This window comes from Physeter macrocephalus, chromosome 20 (genome assembly GCF_002837175.3).
Source record: "Physeter macrocephalus isolate SW-GA chromosome 20, ASM283717v5, whole genome shotgun sequence".
Lineage (NCBI taxonomy): Eukaryota > Metazoa > Chordata > Mammalia > Artiodactyla > Physeteridae > Physeter > Physeter macrocephalus.
Genome location: NC_041233.1, coordinates 52,407,629 through 52,434,011, shown reverse-complemented (window position 1 = coordinate 52,434,011; position 26,383 = coordinate 52,407,629). Strand labels below are relative to the sequence as shown.

Here is a 26,383-nt window from a genome sequence, read left to right as displayed (position 1 = left end):
GTGCTCCGCAACGGGAGAGGCCACAACAGTGAGAGGCCCGCGTACGGGGGAAAAAAAAAAAAAAAAAAAAAAAAAAGAGAGCTTCTGGTCTGTCCTCTCTGCATATGGGAAACTAAACAAAGATCACTGATGTTTAGCATGATTACTCTAAGGCAGAGTTAGACCTTTACCGAAGAAAATGTTCAAGGTAGAATTTAGAGTTGAAGGGGATATTTCTATCTCTGGCAACCTTCTCATTTTACAGATGAAAAAACATGCTGCTTTTTAAAGCATCCTCTTTAACTTGGTTCACATTTGTAGTATTTAGCCAACAAATATTTGAGATCTACAACAGTGAGTGCAAGAGAATTGTGCAATATCACAGTGTATTGGAGATGAAAGGGACTCTGAATCTCCTAATTTCACAGATGGGTAAACTGAAGTCTAGAAATTTAATTATTTGCCCAAGATCACACAATTATTTAATGGTAGAAGAAAAGACACTACCTGGGACAAAAGCCAAGTTTCTTATTTCTCAAGACAATAGTATTTTCACTACACCAAAAGCTATGTTTTTGTTCATAAACTTCTTATAATTCACAGAAATCAATGTATTAGCTCCAAACCCTGGCAATCATATCTATGTCTAGTTCTGATTTTTTTAAATTCATTAACTATCTGACTCTGGGCAAATGAGTATAAAATAAAAAAATAAACCTTACCCTTTAGGTCACAGGAATATTTCAAGAATAAAAAAAAAAAACTTATAACAAATAGGTACTGGTTGTTAAATCAGTAAATGTAGCTCCAAACAGTCTGAACTGAAAAGCTTTAAAAACCATTGCTCTAGATCACCTGAAGAACAACTCATTACCATGTCTAACTCATTTCCAATACTAAATTAATACCACCTTACTAGGTGATGGCTAGCAAATAAAAGTTGTGACAAATGTACCACAGTTATGTGATGCTGCCAACAGGGGAACTGGGTGAGGGGTATGCCAGAACTCTCTGTAGTACTTTTGCAACTTTTCTGTAAATATAAAACTATTCTTAAACAAAAAGTATTTTAAAAAATAAAAAGTAAATCTCTATGCCCATTTTGAACAGTTCAGAAAATTTCTACCAAACAAGTTAACTCCAAGTTAATATTAGAACAATAGCCTGCTTTGCTTATTGGGGCTTAGTGTTAAAATGTTAATTTAGTTTAGCACTTCAAAATAATATGTTTGGGGACTTCCCTGGTAGCGCAGTGGTTAAGAATCCGCCTGCCAATGCAGGGGACACGGGTTCGAGCCCTGGTCTGGGAGGATCTCACATGCCGCAGAGCAGCTAAGCCCGTGCGCCACAACTACTGAGCCTGCACTCTAGAGCCCACGAGCCACAACTACTGAAGCCCGCGTGCCTAGAGCCCGTGCTCCGCAACAAGAAGCCACCGCAATGAGAAGCCCACGCACCGCAACGAAGAGTAGCCCCCGCTCGCCGCAACTAGAGAAAGCCCCGCACGCAGCAATGAAGACCCAACGCAGTCAAAAATAAATTAATTAATTAAAAACAAAAACAAAAAGCAAAATAATATGTTCGGGTGATTAAAACTACCTTAGTCCCCCAAAATTGGAGTTTCCCAGTACTTTCTAGCTAATTTATATTCAGATGATCACATCCCTAACCATGAAGTCCTTGAACCAATGCTGGATTTCCAATTGTTTAGTACAGATATCTAGGGTTTTGCGGTTGGTTGGTTTCTTTAAGAAAATACTGGATCTGAGAGGGGAAAAAGGGTCAGAAACAGGGGAAAGATACAAAAGACTCTAAAAGCCATTAGCTCCTGAATCTAATAATATTATAATGGGTAGCTTCACAACACTAAAATCCTAAAGGACCCTTATTTTTATTCTAGAGCAACTGATTACACATTCTTTCCAGCTTTTCTAAAATTTTAAACACTGTAATTATATTAATATACAGATATTAATATATAAGTAATGTCCAAGAGAGTTTCATTAGTGAGACAAATACTTTAGCCTTTATTTTTACAATCTCTTGTAGTAACAAAAATTTAATGTTTACAGTAAGATATTTCTTCATTCTCCTTATAATCATACCACACCTGTTTTAAAGAACTGCTTGTTTTGGGGAGCTATAAAAACCTCTTAAAATTTATCAGAAGTTTGATATTTTGCCTTTTCTTTATTGAGATGTTAAAGAAGGAGGTTTTTGAGAAACTGGTCTTAAAACTGTAGTTAAACAAATAAAGGAGCCCTATCTGACGGAGGTCAATGATGGCTCAGGTGAATAATGATTTCATCAACTAGTGTTCACCAACTAAATTCTGAGTAGGAGAGAAAATTTCGTTGTTTCTGAGAAGCTTAAATTAAGAAAAATTATAACTGTTAGAAAGTTTTTATTCTCAATATCATAACAAAAAGTATATTCTCAACAATTTTCATATTGGGGAGATTGGAGACTGCCTACATATGAAAAGAAATCACTAAATGAGCCTTTCTAGTCTTCCCTGTTCAGCTACTCATAATAAAAAGAGCTCCGTGAAAATAATTTTGTGCAACAATGTTTAGGAAGTTTCAGAGTCAATAATTACCGGGAAAGCTACATGAATCTCTATGTTCCAGAATCTATAAAATCAATCTATAAAGGTCTATATAGATTCCACAATCTATAAAATCTATCTTTTCAGATAAAAGAAAAAAACCTTCAGTATTTTTTTCCCTACCTTAGCTATGCCCTTTTAAGCCACTGAATTCTTCTGATTCATCTTGAAAATTCTGTAAAAAACTATCAACACTACCAGGAGACACAGATAGATACTTGCGTGTTCCTAAACAACAGTAACTGCCAGTGCAATCCAAACAAGCCTCAAAAGTATTAAAAAGCTTTTAAAATTTTTTTATTTTATATTAGAATATAGTTGATTAACAATATTGTTGTTAGTTTCAGGTACAGCAAAGTGATTTAGTTATACACATACATGTATCTACCCTTTTTCAAATTCTTTTCCCATTTAGGTTACTACAGAATATTGCACAGATTTCCCTATGCTATACAGTAGGTCCTTGTTGGTTATCTGTTTAAAATACAGCAGTGTGTACTTGTCAATCCCAAACTCCCAATCTATCTATTTTAAAGGTTTTTTTTTTTGTTTGTTTGTTTGTTTTTCTTTCGGTACGCGGGCCTCTCACTGTTGTGGCCTCTCCCGTTGCGGAGCACAGGCTCCGGACGCGCAGGCTCAGCGGCCATGGCTCACGGGCCCAGCCGCTCCGCTGCATGCGGGATCTTCGCGGACCGGGGCACGAACCGGTGTCCCCTGCATCGGCAGGCGGACTCTCAACCACTGCGCCACCAGGGAAGCCCTATTTTAAAGGTTTTTAAAAATACACCTATTAAGAGTATATGGACTTAAAGAATAAACCACTCTAGTCTGAAAACTTAATAAGACATGAATTTGCTTAAAGGACACATAAAAATGGTTTAAAGCTACTTCACTTTCAAACCAGAGTAATAAACAGATCCTTGATAAACAAAGGCTAGCCTGAAAACACAAGAGATTTGCTTTTTAGCTTTCATCTTCTTCTCACTGCTAAGTTGGTGATAGTGGCAGTAGTGGTACTCACCTAGCATTTCAAAACTTTTATAGACAGGAAAGGGCCAAGGATCCAAAGGAATGTTACTTCTAGGGCTCCTGTAATCAAGTCACCATAAACACAGAGAGATGCCCGTGTGAAGACAGGGCAAGCCCCCAACAGGGACTGGAATAGAACTCACCGCATCTAGAAGGGAGGGCAAGCAGGAGATGATGAGAGCTGTCCCATCCTGGACCAAATTCCTTTTTCTCCTACATGATTTCTACCCTACTCAATGAAGCTCCTGTCAATGATGTGTCTTGATTGAACATATTTTTGTAGTAATAGATATGCTGCTATAAAATGGTCCCCTCTCTTTACTTGTAAAAGGTTAAAACAAACATGAAACTATTCTTTAAAACTATTTCTGTTATAGATTTTTTGCCTAGTTAAGAGAAAGAGAGGAAGTGGAAAGGAGAAGGGAATGATGGAGATAATCAGGTGGGAAAGAAAAAAGTCACAGGTAAACAGAAGTTATAACCAAATTCCTAGACTGAAAATCAGAAATCCTGGTTTCTAATCCCAGCTCTGCTATTAGCTACCTAAACTACTCTCTTTAGACAGTGAGATTCCTCACCAAAAAATGAAGTGAGGGAAGGGGCTGCACCAAGAACAAGAATACATCCTAGAACAAGATATCCCCAAAGGAAGGCCTCATCTGGGTTTCAGAATTGAGAATGACAACTGTGCACAGGAAGAAAAAACTCTTAGGTTGTAGGGATAAGGGAAATTTCTGATTATTCTCTTCGGGGATGGACGATTTGTTCAAAATTACACTACCTAGAGAAGAGTAAAAACAGAGAGTCCGTGCAAGTTGTCACTTCAACACAATCTGAATGGGATTCTTCATACTAGCTCTAGGTACTGTAGATTCAGAAATGAACATCACAGTCTCTGCCTTTAAGGTGTTCAGAATCCAGTTAAGGCTTTGACTAAATGCTAAGAGAAAAATTATGCCTAAGATTCTGCTCTTTCCCAAGAATGTTAAATGAAGGAAGCAATGATGCTTAGAATCTTGACATTCAGATCTCAAAAATGAAGATTACAGAAATTAACTTCAGGGGACCTAAGTTTACTGATTTCCTACACAGTGCTCTGCTACACGTGAAAAGTATATCATATGAATGTCAACTACCATGCTAATTAAAGTCCTATTAGTCTACAGGTTAAAGAAATTTTCTAAATTATATAAAAATTCCTGCCTACTGTCAATAATATGAAAGCCTCTTATAACAGATTTGCTTTGTTATTATTTGAATATTGCAATACATATATAATGTATCTGTCTTCAAACTTAATCCCCACTAGCCTGCACTCCACCTCCAAGTCAGGGACCATTGCTCAAACCACCTCTATTCTCAATGGGTGGCACAGAGCAAGTACTCTGGGTATACTGGTTGAATTAGTGCTCTCCACAGCCCCTTTCAGGTGTAAAACTGACAGGGCTTCCCTGGTGGCACAGTGGCTAAGAACCCGCCTGCCACTGCAGGGGACACGGGTTCGAGCCCTGGTCTGGGAAGATCCCACATGCTGCGGAGCAACTAAGTCCGTGCTCCACAACTACTTAGCCTGCGCTCTACAACCCATGAGCCACAACTACTGAGCCCGCGTGCCACAACTACTGAAGTCTGTGCGCCTAGAGCCCGTGCTCCACAGCACGAGAAGCCACTGCAATGAGAAGCCCACGCACCTCAACCAAGAGTAGCCCCAGCTCACGGCAACTAGAGAAAGCCCCCGCGCGGTAACAAAGACCCAACGCAGCCAAAAATAAATAAATTAATTAATTAAAAGCACTTAAGGTGTGTTAAGTTTTTTTACTTGTGACCTTGTGGAACTTTTGGGTGTTTATTGGTCATGTTTTGATGCCAGCTGTCAGGCAGTGTTATTTACTTATTTATTATTTTTGGCTGCGTTGGGTCTTCATTATGGTGTGCCGGCTTCTCATTGTGGTGGCTTCTGTTGTTGCAGAACACGGGCTCTAGGCACGCAGGCTTCAGTAGTTGTGGCACACAGGCCCAGTAGTTGTGGCTGGCGGGCTCTAGAGGGCAGACTCGGTAGTTGTGGCGCATCGGCTTCGCTGCTCTGCGGCATGTGGGATCTCCCCCGGCCAGGGCTCGAACCCGTGTCCCCTACATTGGCAGGTGGATTCCTAACCACTGCACCACCAGGGAAGCCCCCTTAAGTGCATTTAAAATATTGCCACTACAAGCTTTAAGTATATCTTTGCAATTGTAGGCACAAATACAGATCTCACTACTATATATGTTGTCCTATGAGTAACACATAATTAGGATTTCCCAATCTTGATTTAAACAACTTCATAATTTATTCGTAAATTTACACAAGCAGGAAAAATAAAAGTTAACAAAGTAAAAAAGGAGTAAGAAATATTAATCAGAAAACTGTGCCTGTGTGTCTACAAATATGCACACTAACTGTATAATCCTCTAAAACTTGAGTCGCATTCCTTATTTCTTTTACTTCTGGTTTTTGTCAAGATCCCTGAAAAGGGAACAAAAACACAAGAGAAAGGAGAAAGAGCTTTGAAAGGGAGGGTTTTACAAGTTGGGAGTACTTTCCTGTTTTCCTAGAGACTTAAAAAAAAATAAGCGTGTCAAAACCTGACCAAAAAGAAATTGCTTTTTCATTGATGTACATTATGATGAGTATTTTCTAACGACATATTTATCCCTATCAAAGTCCCACTCTGAAACCTGCAGTGTCCAGCACCATAATTTAATTTCAAGAATAGCAGGTCAAATCACATATACAACACCATAAAAAATTAAAAAGAAGATGCTTAAAAAAGGTAGAGGCCTATCTGGTAAAAGTAAAGAGATTTTCTACATAAAGCGCCATAGTAATTTGGCTTTAAAGACCGGGATCAAATTCTAAACACCAAACTGACGGCATTTTAATAAAGGCCACTGAAACAAGCTGTTAAAGGCTATGAAACACAACCACCTCTACTTTCAAGAATTCCCAAACTACTTGAATGGATTTAGACTCGACGCAAATAGCTCTGCAAAATGACTTCCCTTTCTCTTTCACAACCGCACCCGTACACACGCACCGCACCGCCACCCGCCCCTAATCCTTTGTAGTACATGGGGACGAGGAAGGTGGTCTGTTTTTCCGGAAGAGGGAAAACTGTAGGTAAGGAACTAGCACGCCGGCCTGAAAACACAGAAACCAGGTGTGAATGGCAGGTAGACCGTCCAGCGGACAGGGGAACAGAAAGATTGGCTCCCCGCGCTCACAACTTCTCCGATACACAATGCAGACCTAGTTCCTCCTCCCCCGGTTTAAAATCAAAGCTCAATCCGGACGGCAGCGAGAGCCTCCACGCCGTTCTCCGCCAGCTCCCGGCCCGAACCCTCCCCGAACCCCGGCGCAGTGTGCGCTGTACCTGGCGAAGAAGTCGGCGAAGCCGCCGCTCCGTCGAGCCCGGGCCGAGGTCCCCGCGGGGCCGTGCTCCGCGGCAGGCGAGGGCACCGGCGGCCCCGACGGCGGCAGGTGGTCGCGGGCGCTCTGGTGGCGGCTCACCTCGAATGTGTTCCGAGAGTTCAAGTGAACGTCGGAGAAAACGAGGCGCGACTCGGCGCCGGCGCCTCCGCTAGTCCTCTCGGCCGAGGTGACCGGCGACGCGTCCTCCTCGGGACCCCCGGGGCCGGCTCCCGGCTGCTCCAAGTCCTCGCTGCCACTGCCGCTGCTGGCCGGGCTGTCCCCCGAGCCGCTGCCCGCATCCTCGGGCCTCTCGGCGTCCGCCGCCGCAAGGCAGCAGCTCCGCAGCGGGTCCTCGAGCGGCGCGGCCCAGTCGGACGGGCTGCCCGCGCCGTCCGCGCCCTCGTCGCCAGGCCCCTCCGGGCGGAGGCGGCGGTGGCGCGGCTCCCGGCCGCCGGCGCGGGCCAGGTCGCGATAGTCCGGGCCTGGCAGAAAGCCCGAGTCCCCGTTGGTCATGCCTCCGTGCCGCGCCGCGCGGGCATCCGCCGCCTCCGCGCCGCGGTGCTTGGAGTCCGCGCCCGGCGGGCAGGCGTCCGAGTGCGGGGCTGCCGAGCGCGGCAGAACGCGGGGCTGGCCGGCGGGGAGCGGACAGTAGCACAGCCCGGGCTCCAGCTGCCCCCCGGTCGCCGCGAGATAACGCCTAAGGAGCTGCTGAGGCGGAGGCGTCTCCTCCTCCTCTTCTTCCTCCTCCTCCTCCTCCGGAGTCTCCACAGCGCCGGCGCCTCCGCCAAAGACGCCCGTGGCCCGAATCATCTTCCCGTCCAGGCCTGCGGGCTCGGGCGCCGGCACAGGGAACAACTTGGGGTTTCTTCCCGAGCAGGTTCCGGCATCCTCCGGACCCACCATCTGGGGCCGGCTGAGCGCCACCCGAGGAGGCACGGGCTCGGTCCGGGAAGAACCCTGAGTGCTGGGGCAGCAGCGGCTACCGCCGCAGCGTTCCCAGACCCGCCCCTCCCTCCCGGGAATTCGGGCTGTTGCGGGAGGGCGGGCACCAGCCTGGGCTAGCGCACGCGCAAAAGCCAGACCGGTCAAGCCCCGACCTGGAGATTCCACGAACCATAGAGACGGCAGCTAGAGAGACCCGCTCCGTGACACTCCAACTGCCAATCTGGGATCGGGCGTCTGGATGACGGAGGCTGGTTGGCCCACGCGGAACGTGACGGTCCTTACAAAAGCACGGGTATGGCTCGCTTAGCAAAAATTCACTTGACGTACTTAATTTATGGGAGTAGAATACAGTATGTTACATGTAAGTCCTTCCAGCTCTAATTGGTCGCTAGTCGACTTTACGCTTTTATATCCACCGCTCCATTGCCACAATTTAGGGTTTCTTCGCCTCAGGTCAAAACTCTTCCTTCTCCACTTCATCTTCCCCAATACTACCAAAGTTATCTTTCTTATCTAGGACCACGTTTCATCACATCGCCCTCTCTTAAAGGTTTCCATTATCACAAGGAGAAAGAGGAAGTAGAGTCAGGCAGAGAGGGCTATTGAAATAATTCCAGCACCCCATGAAAATGGATTAAAATGGGGTGATAAGCAATGAGTGGAAATGAAGTGTAGAAATCACCACATGTGATAACTGATCAGATATAAGGAGTGACTGAAGAGGGAGGAACCAGCCAAATTACTACAAAACTCTTGAGACTGAAACTGATGTGGTTTGAAGAAATAGAGATTTGGATTGGAAATAACTCGATTAATAGGAGAAATATATCTGGTAAAGTAAGAATATCCAGAAATATTCTAAATCTTGGGTTAGGGCTTCGGTTTAGAGACGCAGATTGAAGAGTCATCTGCATAATGCAACTAGGTGAGTCATGAGTAACATCATCTTGGAAGAAAGACTAAAGATGGAGGTGGGACAGAGACTCAAAGGTGTCGCTATTTCAGGATGGACAAATAAGCTGTACTGCGAGGGATTAAAGAGGCACTAGTTGTGGATAAAATGAACTGGCAAATATAGACAGTTCATTCTAGAAGTATGTCAATGAAAGGACAGCAGTAGGAGAATGGAGAATTAGAGGAAGCAGCATTGTCAAGCCTTTAAAATATATATACATATGTATATGTATAACTGATTCACTTTGTTGTAAAGGAGAAACTAACACACTATTGTAAAACAGTTATACTCCAATAAAGATGTTAAAAAATATATATATATACACAGACAAAATAGTGAATGTAACCTATATATGAGTACTAAAATGTGTAAGCAAAATGGTCATCCATGTACCTAGCACCCAGTTTAAGAAACGTCAACTGTCTTTTATAATGAACATTTTTCAAGACCCTAAGTAAAGACTAAGTGGCAAGGGCATAGTTAGCAATACATTTAGTATCAAGATCTTTCAGAAGAAATGACCTCCAAGACACAGGTGGAAAAGCTAATATAGGAAAAGAGAAGATATTTGCAATTCATATATATGATAAGGGTCTACTATCCAGAATATATAAAGAACTCAACTACAAGAAGACAAACAACCCAATTTAAAAATGAGTAAAGAGGCTTCCCTGGTGGCGCAGTGGTTAAGAATCCACCTACCAATGCAGAAGACACGGGATCCAGCCCTGGTCCGGGAAGATCCCACATGCCGCGGAGCAGCTAAGCCCATGCGCCACAACTACTGAGCCTGTGCTCTAGAGCCCGCAAGCCACAACTACTGAGCCCACGTGCCACAACTACTTAAGCCCGCGAGCCTAGAGCCCGTGCTCTACAACAAGAGAAGCCACCGCAATGAGAAGCCCGTGCACCGTAACAAAGAGTAGCCCCCCGCTCACCGCAACTAGAGAAAAGCCCGCACATAGCAACGGAGACCCAAGGCAGCCAAAAATAAATAAATAAATAAATAAATAAATAAATAAATAAAAATGAGTAAAGGAATTGACAAGACATTTCTCTGAAGAAGATATGCTAATAGCTGTTAATAAGCATATGAAATGATGCTCAACATAATTAATCACCAGGGAAATGCAAATCAAAACCTCAGTGAGATAGCACTCACACCCACTAGGAGGACTATAATCAAAAAAGTAGAAAATAACAGGTGTTGTAGAGGATGTGGAGAAAGTGGAACCCTCACACATTGCTGGTAGAAATGTAAAATGGTATAGCTGCTGTGGAAAATGTCTGGTTGTTCCTCAGTAACATAGAATTACCATATGACCCAGCAATTCTACTCCTAGGTATATACCCAAAAGAATTGAAAACAGATGTTCAAACAAAAACTTGTACATGAATGTTCACAGCTGCACTATTCATAAAAACCAAAAGATGGAAGCAACCGAAATGTCCATCAATAAAGGAGTGGATAAACAGAATGTGATATATACACACAACAGACTATTACTCAGCCATAAAAAGGAATTAAGTACCAATACATGCTACAAAGTGGATGAATCTCAAAAACATTATGCTAAGTAAAAGGAGCCTGACACAAAAGGTCACATATTATATAATTCCATTTATATGAACTGTCCAGAATAGGTAAATCCATAGAGAAAGAAAGCAGATTGGAGATTGTCAATGGCTGGGGAAACAGGAAAAATAAGGCAGGAATGCCTCGTGGATATGGGGTTTTCTTTTGTGTGATGAACATGTTTTAGAACAAGATACAGGTGGTGGTTGCATGACATTGTGAATGTACTAAGTGCCATTGAATTGCACTTTTTTTTTTTTAGTTTATTTTTGGCTGCGTTGGGTCTTCATTGTTGTGCGTGGGCGTCCTCTAGTTGCTCCGAGCGGGGGCTACTCTTCGATGTGGTTCGCGAGCTTCTCATTGCGATGGCTTCTCTTGTTGCAGAGCACAGGCTCTAGGCACGCGGGCTTCAGTAGTTGCAGCACGCAGGCTCAGTAGTTGTGGCCCGTGGGCTCTAGAGTGCAGGCTCAGTAGTTGTGGCGCACGGGCTTAGCTGCTCTGAGGCATGTGGGATCTTCCCGGACCAGGGCTCAAACGCGTGTCCCCTGCATTGGCAGGCAGATTCTTAACCACTGTGCCACCAGGGAAGTCCCAAATTGCACGGTTTTTTTTTTGTTGTTGTTTATTTAAGACCCATTTATTCTCTAGTTCTGCCCACACGGAGACACCCTCCTTGAAAAGCCGTTAAATCCTTCCGTTCACTGCAACGCCTTGTGCTGAAAACACGTGTTCCAAGGTTTCAACTATGAGATCCACATTCTTAAAGCACTGATTCTTAAACATCATCTAGATTTCTCCCCTTGGATGGGAGGAGATGACCCAAACAGCGAAGAACAGCTCAGGACTGTGGGCTCTGATCGCCCAGAGAGCAGCTCCCCTGACCACCCGGCTGGAGCCAGGATTAGGGCCCTGAGACGAGGGGCACCTGCTGGGCTGCTGCCACCGCCACCGGCCCCCAACTCCTGTCCTCTTCACTAGGCTGGCTGTCACCTCTAGTTTCCCTGGAGTTTGGGGATTCCAGACGGTCTCTGCTCACACTTCTGTATCACGCCTGCTGCCTCAGCACTGCTGATCCACACCAAGAGGCAAAAGCACACAGAACTGCTTTTCAGCACAGCAACGTTCCACACAAAAGTTATTTGATAAGCCTGCAGGTTCTTTTTCATCAGAGGACATTCCCAAGGCCATGACTTCCCCCGGCTCCCCACTGCCCTTGCCCGCAGACTGGACATGCGTGGCCGACGAGCTGAGTCGGGCACAACCCCCTGGGCTCCACTCCGGCGCACTCCCCTGGAGGACTGAGGGCGGTGCCCTGGGCTCATCAGCAGGATCTGTCCTGAAGCCAGTCCTAGAGTGACAAGAGCCACACCTGCAGGTCTCTTCCACTGACCAGCCGCACAGGACCGAGCTGGGCCCACAGACCTTGGTCTGGGTTGTGTTGGCTGGTCATTCTTGCCTAGGTTCACAGGCCAACAGCCGCCGACCTTCCTCTCCTGCTCATCACTGCACCAGCGGCTCACTCCTACCTGCTGCTGTCACACGCCTGGCAACCTCGTGTTCCCGGGCCAGCCAAGAACTGAGACCCCAGCAGGCCCCTAGTTCCCAGCAGGCAAACTCCCCATTAAACTACTGCTGCCTAGCCGTGTTCTCGAGGCTTCAAAGCCGGGAAAGTGCGGAGAGCATAGCAAGCCGCGGCGCCCCCAGCCCTGGACCCGCGATGCTCCGCGGAGGTGCCGGAACCTCGCCGTACCCCGCCGCCCCAACACAAGCGACCTCTGCGCCCGCCTGTCCCGCGGACCCGGGTGCGCCTCCGGCCACCGCGACCCAGGACGGAAGCGCGGGGCGCGGGGCTCGGCCGGCGGCGGGCGGGGACCCGGGCTCTGGCCCCGAGGCCCCGCGGACCCGCCAGCCCCACCTCCGTCCCCGCCGCCTGGAAAAAGCTAAAATTGCACGTTTTTAAATGGCTTTATTTTATGTGAATTTCACCTCAATAAAAAAATTTAAGTTAATGTAGGAGATATCTAGACATAAGTATAGTTGTACGATGGTAAAGATGAGGGTAGCTAAGAGAATCTAATCTCAATAGTTTGTCTTTTCAACCTTTTTCCTCTATGCCTAGAGAATTTATCCTTGCAATTTTCTTCCTGCTGTCAAACCTTCCTTAACTTGTTAACTTATTTTTTTCAAGCAACCACTATTTCTTCCTCTATGAAATCATACTCTTATTAAAATACAGTTTCTTCAAATTGTTTATTTTGTTCAACTCCTTTCTCTCCCACGGTCAATAGAAGAAGGTTTTATGAGCCATAATAGCCCATACAACCCTTCTATTTTATCAGTGCAGACTTCAAAATGACACATATTTATATTTTGTAACTTTGTCTACAGTAATATGTATTGCATAATAAACAATGATAGTGGTTCTTCTTAGTGATTAGTGGTTATATGCCCCACTTTCAATAATAAAAGTTTCCGACTTATCTGATAAGTCGTATCATATCCTATCTTACAAAGAAAAAAAAAATCTGCTTTCAAGGTGTAGCATATCCTTTCTGTGGCCCTTAAGGGTTTGACGTCAAAAACTTTTGATACCATATTACATTACTACAACTCAGGCATAAATAATATATCCTGTTACAGTCCTATAAATCAGATGAAATCATTATGATGAGAAGGCATATTCTTAATCTCTGCTGTAAAATATTAATATTAATTAATATTAAAATATGAAAAACTATTGGTATACTTGGATTCTTACATTTCTGAGAAATTTGACTTTCACAGAAATTCTCAAAACACATGTAATTAGGGTTTTCCTGGTGGCACAGTGGTTAAGAATCTGCCTGCTAATGCAGGGACATGGGTTTGAGCCTGGTCTGGGAAGATCCCACATGCTGCGGAGCAACTAAGCCCATGCGCCACAACTACTGAGCCTGCACTCTAGAGCCCACGAGCCACAACTACTGAGCCCACATGCCACAATTACTGAAGCCCGTGCACCTAGAGCCCGTGCTCTGCAACGAGAAGCCACTGCAATGAGAAGCCTGCGCACTGCAACGAAGAGTAGCCCCTGAGTGCCGCAGCTAGAGAAAAGCTCGTGCGCAGCAACGAAGACAACGCAGCCAAACATAAAATAAATAAAAATTTTTAAAAAAGAATTTCCTTCCTTTCAAAAAAAACACGTAATTAGTCATATTCTATGTGTATGACCCAATTCTCATTATTGAAGAGTGAAGAATGGTACCATTATCCCATACTATTATTTTGCTACAATTGTACTCAAGGAGAGTACAAAGGCCTCCAAAAAAGACCTCAAAGCTCCTCTTTCTTTAATCATCAACTTTTTTCTTGTTACACTGGATTTCCAAATAGCATTCAAAAGCTTAACCTTCTATCATGTTAAATCACCATCATCAACACCCACATACACTTTTTCTCACTTAGCCTGCACATTAGCAGCAACATTTAGGGAGGTTTTTTTTAAAGTGCTGATGTCTGGGCCACACCCAAGACAAATTCAGTCAATATCTCTGGAGGAGGAGCCCTTACACTGGTATTAAAAGCCACTCAAGTCATTCTAATTTATAGCCAAGGTTGGAAAATGCTGCCTTATAGCTATAACCTATCTCTCTCCTTCCCTGAAAAGCGAGCTTCTTTAAAAAGATGTTTACACGTTGTGCACCTCCAGATGTGATACCCTGAGAAGGATACAGTGTGGCCGAGGATGTACAATCTCAGTCTAATCACACAAAATCATCAGATGAACTTGAAATGAGGAAAATTCTATTTTAAAAAATGAAATGGGGGTACTCTAGTCTTCAAAAAAAGGCAGTATCATAGAAGGCAAAGAAAAGCTGTGGACAGGCTTGAGATTAAATAAAATTAAAACAATATGACAAGTACATGCAATACCTGCCCCTAAACTGGGTTTTGTGTTAGGTAGAGAAAAGGAAAACATTCTATGAAGGACTTTATTAGATCATCTGACACAATTGTCATAAACACAGTGGATATTTTTTTCCCATAAATTTATTTATTTATTTAATTCATTTTTGGCTGTGTTGGGTCTTTGTTGCTGCCCGAGGGCTTTCTCTAGTTGCAGAGAGCAGGGGCTGCACTTTGTTGTGGTGCACAGGCTCTAGGCGCACGGGCTCAGTAGTTGTGGCTTGCAGGCTCTAGAGCGCAGGCTCAGGCTCAGTAGTTGTGGTGCACTGACTTAGTTGCTCCGCGGCATGTGGGATCTTCCCGGACCAGGGATTGAACTCGTGTTCCTGTATTGGCAGGCGGATTCTTAACCACTTTGCCACCAGGGAAGTTGCAGCACAGTGTATTAAGTAAAGGTGTCAATGTAAAAATTGATATTTATAATTAATAATTGCTATATTCTGTAAGAAAATATTTCTGCTCTTAGGAAATGTACACTGGAGTATTTGGGATAAAAGGCCATGATATACGTAATTTACCCTCAAATAATTTAGAAAAAAAAATTATGCATGCACACACATACACACAGAACAAGGGATAAAGTAAATGGGATAAAATGTTAACAGTGGATAAACAACAAGGTCCTATTGCATAGCACAGGGAACTATATTTAATATCCTGTGATAAACCATAATGGAAAAGAATGTGAAAAAGAATAAATATATGGACAACCAAGTCACTTTGCTTAACACAACATTGTAAACTATACTTCAATAAAATTTTTTAAAATGTTAACAGTAGGCAAATCTGGGAAAGATATGTGTTCCTTGTACTATTTTATGTTTATAACTTTTTATAAGTTTATTTCCAAAAAATACCGTTTTAAAGATGTCTCTATTTTCTCACTCGTCACCTGCCCACCCCCCGCCCCAATTTACTCCATTCTAGCTTCTGTCCACAATTCTTTACCCTCATCAATGACTTCCCTGTCCCTAATTTAAGGAAAAAATGTTAGTCTCTATCTTGCTTGATCTTTCAACAGCATTCATTCTGTTAATCACTCCCTCCATTTTGAAACACTTTTCACCTGGCTTTCAACCTTTTAAAAAAAAACACTCGTCTTCCCTGGTGGCGCAGTGATTGAGAGTCCGCCTGCCGATGCAGGGGATACGGGTTTGTGCCCCGGTCCGGGACGATCCCATATGCCGCGGAGCGGCTGGGCCCATGAGCCATGGCCGCTGAGCCGGCGCGTCCGGAGCCTGCGCTCCGCAATGGGAGAGGCCACAACAGTGAGAGGCCCGCGTATCGCAAAAAAAAAAAAAGAAAAAAAAAGAAACACTCTTTTTCCTCGGTTTTCATTATTCTATTGTTGCCATACTCTCTTAGTTTTCCTCCTACCTCTTTGGCCGCTACTTCTCAGTCTCCTCAAGTGAAGAGAGAATTCTTCCTTTTTAGCTGAAATTTCCTAATGGAATAGTTCTGAACCCTCTTTTCTTCTTATTCAACCCCCTTTACCCTCGGCAATCTCATGATTTAGATGATCATCTATAAACTGAGGACTCTTGAATTTGTTATCTACAGCTCCAACATTATTATCCAAATGCCTTCTTGATATTTACATGTAGATATTTTTAGACATCATAAACATAACATGACTAAAATGAATCTTTCTTAGTATTCTTCCAGCATTCTCCATCTTAATACATACCACCACCCTCCACTCAGTTTCTCCAGGTCCTACATGCCAACTGTGTACCCAATATATCTGCTTGGTAGTCTCAAAGTCACCTTGATCCCAATATGAATATGTCCAAGTCTAAACTCATAATTGCCTTCTCCAAATCTGCTATTATAATATTCCATATCTCACCAAATGACAGTACTTTTTAGTTCACACACCTAAAACCCAAGAGTCATCCTTGATACCTCCCTGTTTCTTACCCCTTATCCAGGTGTAGTAGGTTGAATTGTGTCCCCCCAAAAGATATATCCAAGTCCTAAGCCCAAGTACCTGTGAATGTGACTTTATTTAGAAAAGGGTCTTTGTAGATATAATTAAGATAAGGATCCCAAAATGAGATAATCCTGGATTAGACATACTCCCTCTCCTAACAGAACTAATAAATAGGTGTGATGGATGTCGTTATAAAAGAAAAAAGAGGAGTGCTCACTTCAGCAGCACATATACTAAAATTGGAATGATACAGAGCAGATCAGCATGGCCCCTGTGCAAGGATGACATGCAAATTCATGAAGTGTTCCATATTTTGGGGAGGGATAAATTAGGAGTTCGGGTTTAACATGTACAAACTACTATATATAAAATAGATAATCAACAAGGACCTACTGTATAGCGCAAGGAACTCTACAAATATTCTGTAATAACTTACATGGGAAAAGAATCTGAAAAAGAATGAATATACATATACATATGTATATGTATAACTGAATCACTTAGCTGTACACCTGAAACTAATACAACATTGTAAATCAACTACTCCAATATAAAATAAAAATTAAATTTAAAAAAATCAAATAGTGATAATAGTGGGGAAAAAAAGAAAGACATAGAGTGTCTCCATGTCTCCACATGGAGACACTGGGAAGGCCATGTGAAGATGGAGGAAGAGATTGGAGTGAGGCATCTATAAGCCAAAGGAACACAAAGGATTGCTGATGGTGCCATCAATCAGGAGAGAGGCATGAAGTGAATTCTCTTGCAGAGCCTTCAGAAGAAACCAACTCTGCCAACATCTTGATTTCAGACTTCTGGTCTCCAGAATTGTGAGAGAATAAATTTAGGTTGTTTTAAACCACTAAATCTGTGGTAGTTTGTTATCACAGCCTTAGAAGGCTAATGTACCAACTAGTTACTAAAGTCTGTTTGTTTTACCCTCCTAAATATCTTCTTTTTAATTATATAATACAATGTTATCCACTGTAGTTCACCATGTTTTACATTAGAGCTTCTGAAATTATACAGCTGAGAGACCCTTACAAACTTTCAGCTATAAGATGGATAAGGTCTAAGGATCTAATGTAAATATCCTCTAAATGTACTCACTTCACACTCTGTCTACCCACCCAGACTAAGTTACTATCATCTCTTTCCTGGGTGACAGAATTACCCTCCAACTGGTCTCTCCACATTCACTTGCGACCACATTCAAACATTTTCCCATGCTGCAACCAAAGTACTTTTTTTTTAAAGATTTTTTTTTATGTGGACCATTTTTAAAGTCTTTATTGAATTTGTTACAATATTGCTTCCGTTTTATGTTTTGGTTTTTTGGTTGTGAAGCATGTGGGTTCTTAGCTCCCCAACCAGGGATCGAACCCGCACCCCCTGCATTGGAAGGCAAAGTCTTAACCACTGGACCGGCAGGGAAGTCCTGCCGGAGTACTTTTTTAATAAACACATATCTGATCATGTCACTGCCCTGCTTTTTTAGTCACCTTCATATTAACCTTTCAACCTTTTAAAAGAAACACTTTTTCCTTAGGTTTCATTTCTCTATTGTCTCCATTTTTTTCCCCTTACATTTTGGCTGTTTCTTCTAAGTACTCTTTGGGAGGGTTCCTCTTCCTTAATCCAAATGTAAGTGGCTTCCTATTCTCTTAAGGCCAGAGACCAAATCTTTTTCATGACCTACAAAGCTCTTCACGGTCTGTCTACCTGTCTAGTCTCCCCTCCCACTTCTCTCCTAAACTCCCTGAGCTTCATTTGCGTTGGTCTTTTTGTCATAGTTACTACAAAGCTCCTTGTGCAAGCTTCTATATCTAGGTTGTTCTCCATGATGACCTGGGTCTGTGTTATGCTGATTTTTATCTACCTCTCCAATCCCATCTCTCATTTCCTTTCTCCTCACTCATCATTTTTCAGACACATCAACTTTTCCGTTTCTGAAATTATGTGCTCAGCCCCTTCTCCTTAAAGGTCTTCGTGCATGTTGGTCCCCCTGCCTAGAAGACTCTTCCCCACCTTGTTAACCTGATTAACTCCTATGCTTTTTCAGGACTCAGTTTTAATGTCACCTCCTCAGAGAAGCCTTCTCTGATCTCCACTCCAATTGCTTAGACTCCAGTTATATGCTTTCATAGCACCTTTTTTTTTGTAGTCAGTATCACAGCTATAATTTTATATGTATATATATATAAATATATTTGGTTGGCATTTGTACACACACACACACACACACACACACACACTACACTACAAGCTCTATGAGGGGAGGGAGTATGGCTGTTTTGTTCACCTTCTTAGCAATAGTATCAACCACAGTGCCAAGCACATAGTAGCAATAAACATTTATTAAAAGAATATATGGGGCTTCCCTGGTGGCGCAGTGGTTGCGCGTCCGCCTGCCGATGCAGGGGACACGGGTTCGTGCCCCGGTCCGGGAAGATCCCACATGCCGCGGAGCGGCTGGGCCCGTGAGCCACGGCCGCTGAGCCTGCGCGTCCAGAGCCTGCGCTCCGCAACGGGAGAGGCCACAACAGTGAGAGGCCCGCATACCACAGAAAAAAAAAAAAAAGAATACATGAATAAATGGGTGAATAAAACTACTATCAAATATGTGTCTAGTTTCCAGGAAATTCCCAACTCAACAGATTAAGCATATCTATGATTCTCAAGACCATAATCCAAAAACTGCCTGATGCTGATTCCTATTTACACTCTTAAACACATGCAATTTCATTGTCCATGGATGAACGTTTAACCTAAAGATGGTTTGTTTTGTATGAGTATGCACTAGTGAAACCTAAATAACTATAGGTTGTCCTCACTATATACAGGTCTGAAAGCTGAGTCTTTGATGACAAACTGACTAAACAAAATTGTGGTCAGTATGTCCATTTGAAAACTGGCTGACAAGATGTGGAATAAATTTGGTATCAAAATCCAAAAAAAAGTTCTGTGAAACAATCTTCTGTGTGACTATGTGACTTGGATTGCTGCTGAAATCATCCTCAACTTCCACAAATGATTTAAATTCCATGCATGCCTGGGAAAGCCGCAGCCGGTAAGAGAAGGTGACTAGGACTAAGGTTGTGGGTTATAGTTAGATAACAAGTATTGAGAAGATGTGTATTGCAGATTAACCAGAAGGGTGAGACACATGTGGGAAATGAATGATAGTAAGATCACAAAGCAGCTGCTGTTTGGTAAACCACAGCGGGCCAGCCACAAACCAAGAGACTGATGAGATGCCCTAGAAATGCATACTGATCCTTTGGGGAAGCAAACTGATACCACATATCAAGAGGCACTGCAATCCTACTCCTGGGAATCTGTCATAAGGAAATAATTCAAGAGAGTAAAATAATAGCTATAAAAAGATGCCTGTAACAAAATGCTTAATAGTTAAAAATTAGAAATTACTTAAATTATCAATAATATGGGAAGTGTAGGAAAAACTAGGTATATCAGTGAAATATTATGAAGATAATTAAAATGATAGAAATACAGAAATATGGGGAAATTTTACAAAATAATATTAAATAAAAGGTAGAGATACACAATTGCGTATCATAATTATAATGACATATAAAATCTGCATCTCCAGCTTGATAATGGTCAAAAAGGATAGATATGAAAAGAGAATGATGGAGTTTTTTGGATTTTTATACTTCTCCTCTTTATGATATTTTAAAATTGATTAAATGGCAATTCTTTAAAAGAATAGTCTGAAAAGCACTTCCAAATACATGTCATAGCTATGAATTGTGAAGAAGCAAGAGTTGCAAATATTTTTTATGCTGCAAGAGGGCATTCAGCTACATTTGGAGAAAAAAGCATCTACAAGCCTACATTTAAAGACTATGCACAGGGCTTCCCTGGTGGCGCAGTGGTTGCGCGTCCGCCTGCCGATGCAGGGGAACCGGGTTCGCGCCCCGGTCTGGGAGGATCCCACGTGCCGCGGAGCGGCTGGGCCCGTGAGCCACGGTCGCTGGGCCTGCGCGTCTGGAGCCTGTGCTCCGCAACGGGAGAGGCCACGGCAGGGGGAGGCCCGCATACCACACACACAAAAAAAACACTATGCACAGACTTACAAAAACAATGACCTGTTCTGCAAATAGTTGGTACTGCTATAATCAAATGAGAGGTTTTTACATAAATTCACTATAAGGAGGACTAACATTTGTTAAGTGTTAGTATTTTCAGAAACGTTTGGGGCCAGACCTGAAGTAGGTTAAATATTTCTCATTTTTTTAGTGATGTCTGTATTTTGATAACAAAAGTATAACAGGAAGCCATTTTGCAATAAAACATAAACAGAAAAACGTTTAAAAAGCCACAATCCCTCTACCCAGCACTAATAAAATTCAATATTAATTGAATAGTCTTTTATAGATGATTTAATTTGCTGTGTTGTTTCCTAATCTGTGGATGAAAAAAAGCTTATTTAACCAACCTCATTATTGGACATTTTGATGTCCTCCAATTGTTTACTGTTATAAACACTGGTGCAGTTTGATTCATTGTATATAAATATCTGTACATATCTTTGGCTATTTTCTCAGGAAAATTTATCAGAAATGGAATAATAGGGGAAATCATATAAATATACATTTTATTTTTTTATTAGACTTGAAAGCCAAAGATTTTGCTTTCCTTTACATGTTTTTTCCTATGCCCAACTAAATCTCCTTTCTATCCATTAAATTCTCATCCATCATCCAAAACCCAGCTTTGGGACTTCCGTGGTGGCACAGTGGTTAGGAATCTGCCTGCCAATGCAAGGGATACAGGTTTGAGCCCTGGTCCAGGAAGATCCCACATGCCGTGGAGCAACTAAACCTGTGCACCACAACTACTGAAGCCCACGCACCTAGACCCCGCGCTCCACAACGAGAGAAGCCACCACAATGAGAAGCCCGCGCACCGCAACGAAGAGTAGCCCCCCCGGCTGCAGCTAGAGAAAGCTCGCAGCAGCAACGGAGACCCAATGCAGCCAAAAATAAATAAATAAATAAATGTAATCCCACATGCCGTGGAGCAACTAAACCTGTGCACCACAACTACTGAAGCCCACGCACCTAGACCCCGCGCTCCACAACGAGAGAAGCCACCACAATGAGAAGCCCGCGCACCGCAACGAAGAGTAGCCCCCCCTGGCTGCAGCTAGAGAAAGCTCGCAGCAGCAACGGAGACCCAATGCAGCCAAAAATAAATAAATAAATAAATGTATACAAAACCCAGCTTTAAGCTCTATTTTCCAAGACAATTTCTGTGAGTACTCCAATGCCCACTGATCTCCCACATCTTGTACTTTTATTTTGAAATAATTTGAGACTTGCAAAAATTTGCAAAAACAGCACAAGGTATTTCCATACGCTCTTCATTTAGATGCCCCAAATATTAATATCTAATGTAACCACAATACAATTATCAAAATAATGAAACATTGCTATCATACTATTACCTAATCTATAGACCTTACTTAAATATTTCATTTTGTCCCACTAATATGCTTGATCTGGTGCAGGATCAAGCATTCCTTTTAGTTTTCATGTCTCCTTCTACCCCTCCAATGCAGGACAGTTTCTCAGTCTTTCTTTGTCTTTCATGACCTCAGGGCTAACTATCCAGTTGCACAGGGCCCTGCCCTGCACATTTGATTTAATGCTCTGTTATTGTTGTCTTGAAATTCTTCATCATTTTTAAAGAAATTTTGAAAATTTCACATTTGAATTTTACCAGGGCTCTGTAAATTATGTAGCTGATTCTGAATGGCCTTGACACTTTTGAAGAAGATTGGCCAGTTGTTTTATAAGATCCCTCAGTTTATGTTTGTTTTCATTGTTTCCTCATAATTCAATTCAGGTTATACATTTTTAGTAAGAATACTACCGAAGTGATGTTGTGTTCTCATGCATTGTAGCAGGAGGCGCATAGTACTGGTTTATCCCAATACTTGTGATATTAACTTTAATAACTTAGTCAAGATGATGCCTTCCAGTTTTCTGCACTGTGAAGTCACTATTTGGTCCTTTGATACACATTTTCAAATTGCTTTGTGAAAAGGCTGTACAGTTTTACATTCCCTACCAGCATTGTGTGTAAGTGCCCATCTTCCTGAAACCTCACCAAAGATAGATTATATCTCTTTAAAAAACTCCCCAACTTTATATCAGTAAAAGGACTTCTCTTAATTATTTCAAACTACTTTTCTTTGAAAAGTACTACTGGACTTCCCTGGTGGCACAGTGGTTAAGAATCTGCCTGCCAATGCAGCGAACACGGGTTTGAGCCCCGGTCCAGGAAGATCCCACATGCTGCGGAGCAGCTAAGCCTGTGGGCCACAACTACTGAGCCTGCGCTCTAGAGCCCATGAGCCACAACTACTGAGCCCGCGTGCCACAACTACTGAAGCCCACGTGCCTAGACCCCGCGCTCCACAACAAGAGAAGCCACTGCAATGAGAAGCCCACGCACCACAATGAAGAGTAGCCCCCACTCGCCGCAACTAGAGAAAGCCCAAGCGCAGCAACGAAGACCCAATGCAGCCATAAGTAAATAAATTTATTTTTTTTTAAAAAAAGAAAGAAAAGTACTACTAATGAGGCTGGACCTCCCTCCCCCACCCCACCCCACTCCCATATTAGCCATTTACATTTCTTCTTTTGAAACTAAGTCAAAAATTTCTTTGTCCAACCTGCTTGTAGTCCACCTTAGTGATTAGATAATCTTAAGAAATATTTGTGAGTTGAAAGGGGATCATGGAGAAGTATACAGATTATGGGCACAGGGTTTTAAATGTTTAGGAAAAGTAAACAGAAACCTCCTTTAGAAGATGACAATTATCTTTAGTATACAACTGTGTGTTGTAAATTCCTGAAGGGGAATGTGATAAACTGGCTCTGGATCTAGACTACTGGGGAAGAGGAGAACCCCAGTGGCTTGCTCACAATGGATGTGTGAAGGATAAAAGGGATACAGTAGAAAATAGAATTGAATAGAAGATTCTAGGATGCTCTGTTGGAGAGCAGTGGGGATGAGGTAATCATAAAACAGAAAACCTCTGATAATTGAGTTATTCTGATGATCCAGCTGGCATGACTTAGTCAAATCAAGCACGTGCATAACTTATGACCCGGCAATTCCACTCCTGGTTATACCCTTCAAACGAATATCTCACTTGTCCCTAAGAGGATATGTTAGAGGACGCTCATTAAAGTGTGCCAGTGTTGTTGTTGCTGTCCTTGGTGAGGTGTAAAAGAACTGGAGACAATCCTGAATTGTCTCCAACCAAAACACCTGAACCAAGATGAAGAACTATGTAACAAATAGTAACAACAGATTAGATATACACAGAGCATGATTAGTATACACAGATATACACAGAACAACTATGTTAAAAACAGTGCCAAGTGAAAAAGAAATGAGAATAATAATACAATATAATTTATAGAAGTTAATAACACATACATACAAAACAAATATACCTTTTTCAAGAACATGAATTTTTAAAATCTGTATTAAAATGGTTGCATATGGAAGAGAGAAAGGAATTGCTAAAAGGGGATAAAACTGAGTATACTGATAAATAAAAAAATGTAACAGGGGACGTCCCTGGTGGTGCAGTGGTTAAAAATCGACCTACCAATGCAAGGGACACGGGTTCGAGCCCTGATCCGGGAAGATCCCACATGCCACAGAGAAACTAAGCCCGCACACGCCACAACTACTGAGCCTGTGCTCTAGAGCCCGTGAGGCACAACTACTGAGCCCACATGCCACAACTACTGAAGCCTGCATGCCTAGAGCCCATGCTCCACAGCAAGAGAAGCCACCGCAACGAGAAGCCCACACACCGCAACGAAGAGTAGCTCCCGCTCACTGTAACTAGAGAAAGCCCGTGTGCAGCAACGAAGACCGAACGCAGCCACAAATAAATAAATAAATTTTTAAAAATCTTAAAAAAAAAATGTAACTGAGAGTCTTTGCATGGATGAATGATGATAATGTGTCAAGAACTGAGGAAGGTGTTAACTCTCTGCATTCAAGGAAGAAGAAAGAAATAAGGGAAGGAAGGAAAGAAAGAAAAGAAAGAATGGAAGAAAGTAAGAAGAAAAAAATAAAAAGCAAGAGAGAAGCAAACTGACCAGTAATAAGCCTCTGCTCCCTTGGATCACAGGGCTTTGCATATGCTGTTTCCATTTGCTAAAAATTCTAATCACGACCACCACCACCACCACCAACACACACACACACACACACACACACACACACACACACACTCACACACGGAGTTAATTCCTCTTTCCTTCAGATCTCAGCTCAGTCATCATTTCTTTAGTAAAAGCCTCCTATGACCTCTCTGATGAGGCCACAACATCCCCCTATTATTAATATAATAGGTCTTAACACTGTATACTCTCTTTTTTGGCACTAATTACAACCAAATGTTTTAGAATTAGAAAACTTTACATTTATTTGTGTGGTTCTTTGATTAATATCTGCTTCCGACTAGTAGACCAAAGCCCAACAAGGGCAGGGATGGTGTCATTTTCTCGTTCTCATGTCTGACACTGGCTGATAGAGAGTAAGAGGCCAGTTAATATTTGTTACATAAGTGAATTAATAAAAGGGTAAATGAATGAACTGACAAGAATAAAGATTGGAAAAGAGAAAGTGGAAGAACTATGAAAATACCCTCACAGAAGGTCTTGAAATTATTTACCAGAAAGAAGGAGGGACTGTTTCTTAATTTTACCACACCTTTTGCATGCCAGGTGCTATACACCATATCACTAACAGGTAAGTATTGTTATCCTCATTTTACTTTTTTATTTTTTATTTACTTATTTTTGGCTGCATTGGGTCTTCGTTGATGCATGGGCTTTCTCTAGTTGCGGTGAGCAGGGGCTACTCTTCGTTGTGGTGTGCGGGCTTCTCATCGTGGTGGCTTCTCTTGCTGTGGAGCATGGGCTCTAGGCATGCAGGCTTTAGTAGTTGTGGCACTCGGGCTCAGTAGTTGTGGCTCACGGACTCTAGAGCGCAGGCTCAGTAGTTGGGGTGCACGGTCTTAGTTGCTCCGTGGCATGTGGGATCTTCCCAGACCAGGGCTCGAACCCATGTCCCCTGCATTGGCAGGTGGGTTCTTAACCACTGCGCCACCAGTGAACCCCCCCCCCATTTTAAAAGGTAGTCAAAAACTAAGTCTTTCTGCCCTCAATGTTCATGCTTTTTTCCATAAACCATTTAGGATGTGGGGATTGAGAGAAACTGGAAAAGGGGAATATTCACCAAGAGTGCTGAATAGAAAGGAAAGGAAAAAAGAGATGGAGAGAAAACAAGGGTTTAACAGAATGCAAGGGGATACTAAGCTAAAAAGAGAGATAGCTACCAAAACACTACTTTTGACCTAAAGCCAAAAGTGATTGATCTGAAAACAGTTCACCTTTGGGATGGAGAGTAAGAACAGGCTGAACTAGAGTAGAAGCAAGAAGAACTACAATTCTACAGCCTATGGAAGGAAAACCACATTCACAGAAAGATAGACAAAATGTAAAGGCAGAGGACGCTGTACCAGATGAAAGAACAAGATAAAATCCCAGAAAAACAACTAAATGAAGTGAAGATAGGCAACCTTCCAGAAAAAGAATTCAGAATAATGATAGTGAAGATGATCCAGGACCTCGGAAAAACAATGGAGGCAAAGATTGAGAAGATGCAAGAAATGTTTAACAAAGACCTAGAAGAATTAAAGAACAAACACCTAGAAGAATTAAAGAGCAAACAAACAATACAATAACTGAAATGAAAAATACATTAGAAAGAATCAGTAGCAGAATAACTGAGTCAGAAGAATGGATAAGTGACCTGGAAGACGGAATGGTGGAATTCACTGCTGCGGAACAGAATAAAGAAAAAAGAATGAAAAGAAATGAAGACAGCCTAAGAGACCTCTG

At 42.4% G+C, this 26,383-nt stretch overlaps 1 protein-coding gene and 1 non-coding gene across 5 annotated transcripts in view; one reads left to right on the top strand and one right to left on the bottom strand.

Moving 5' to 3' along the window:
• The window catches only part of TBC1D12 (TBC1 domain family member 12), a 120,084-nt gene that overhangs the window by 80,197 nt on the left and 13,504 nt on the right, over positions 1–26,383 (bottom strand). Inside the window, exon 1 of one of the 4 annotated variants that reach the window (XM_024121551.1) lies at positions 7,027–8,093. The exons of 2 other annotated variants lie outside the window; for them this stretch is intronic. In XM_024121551.1, coding sequence (XP_023977319.1) covers positions 7,027–7,967 — 941 coding nt within the window. In that variant the 5' untranslated portion in view covers positions 7,968–8,093. Of the gene's footprint in view, positions 1–7,026; positions 8,094–26,383 lie in introns of those variants that run through there. One more of the 4 variants, XM_024121553.3, reaches the window with a different exon arrangement.
• LOC112064251 (U6 spliceosomal RNA) lies at positions 16,628–16,734 on the top strand. The gene has a single exon (XR_002891436.1). It is a non-coding gene; the product is annotated as a U6 spliceosomal RNA (small nuclear RNA).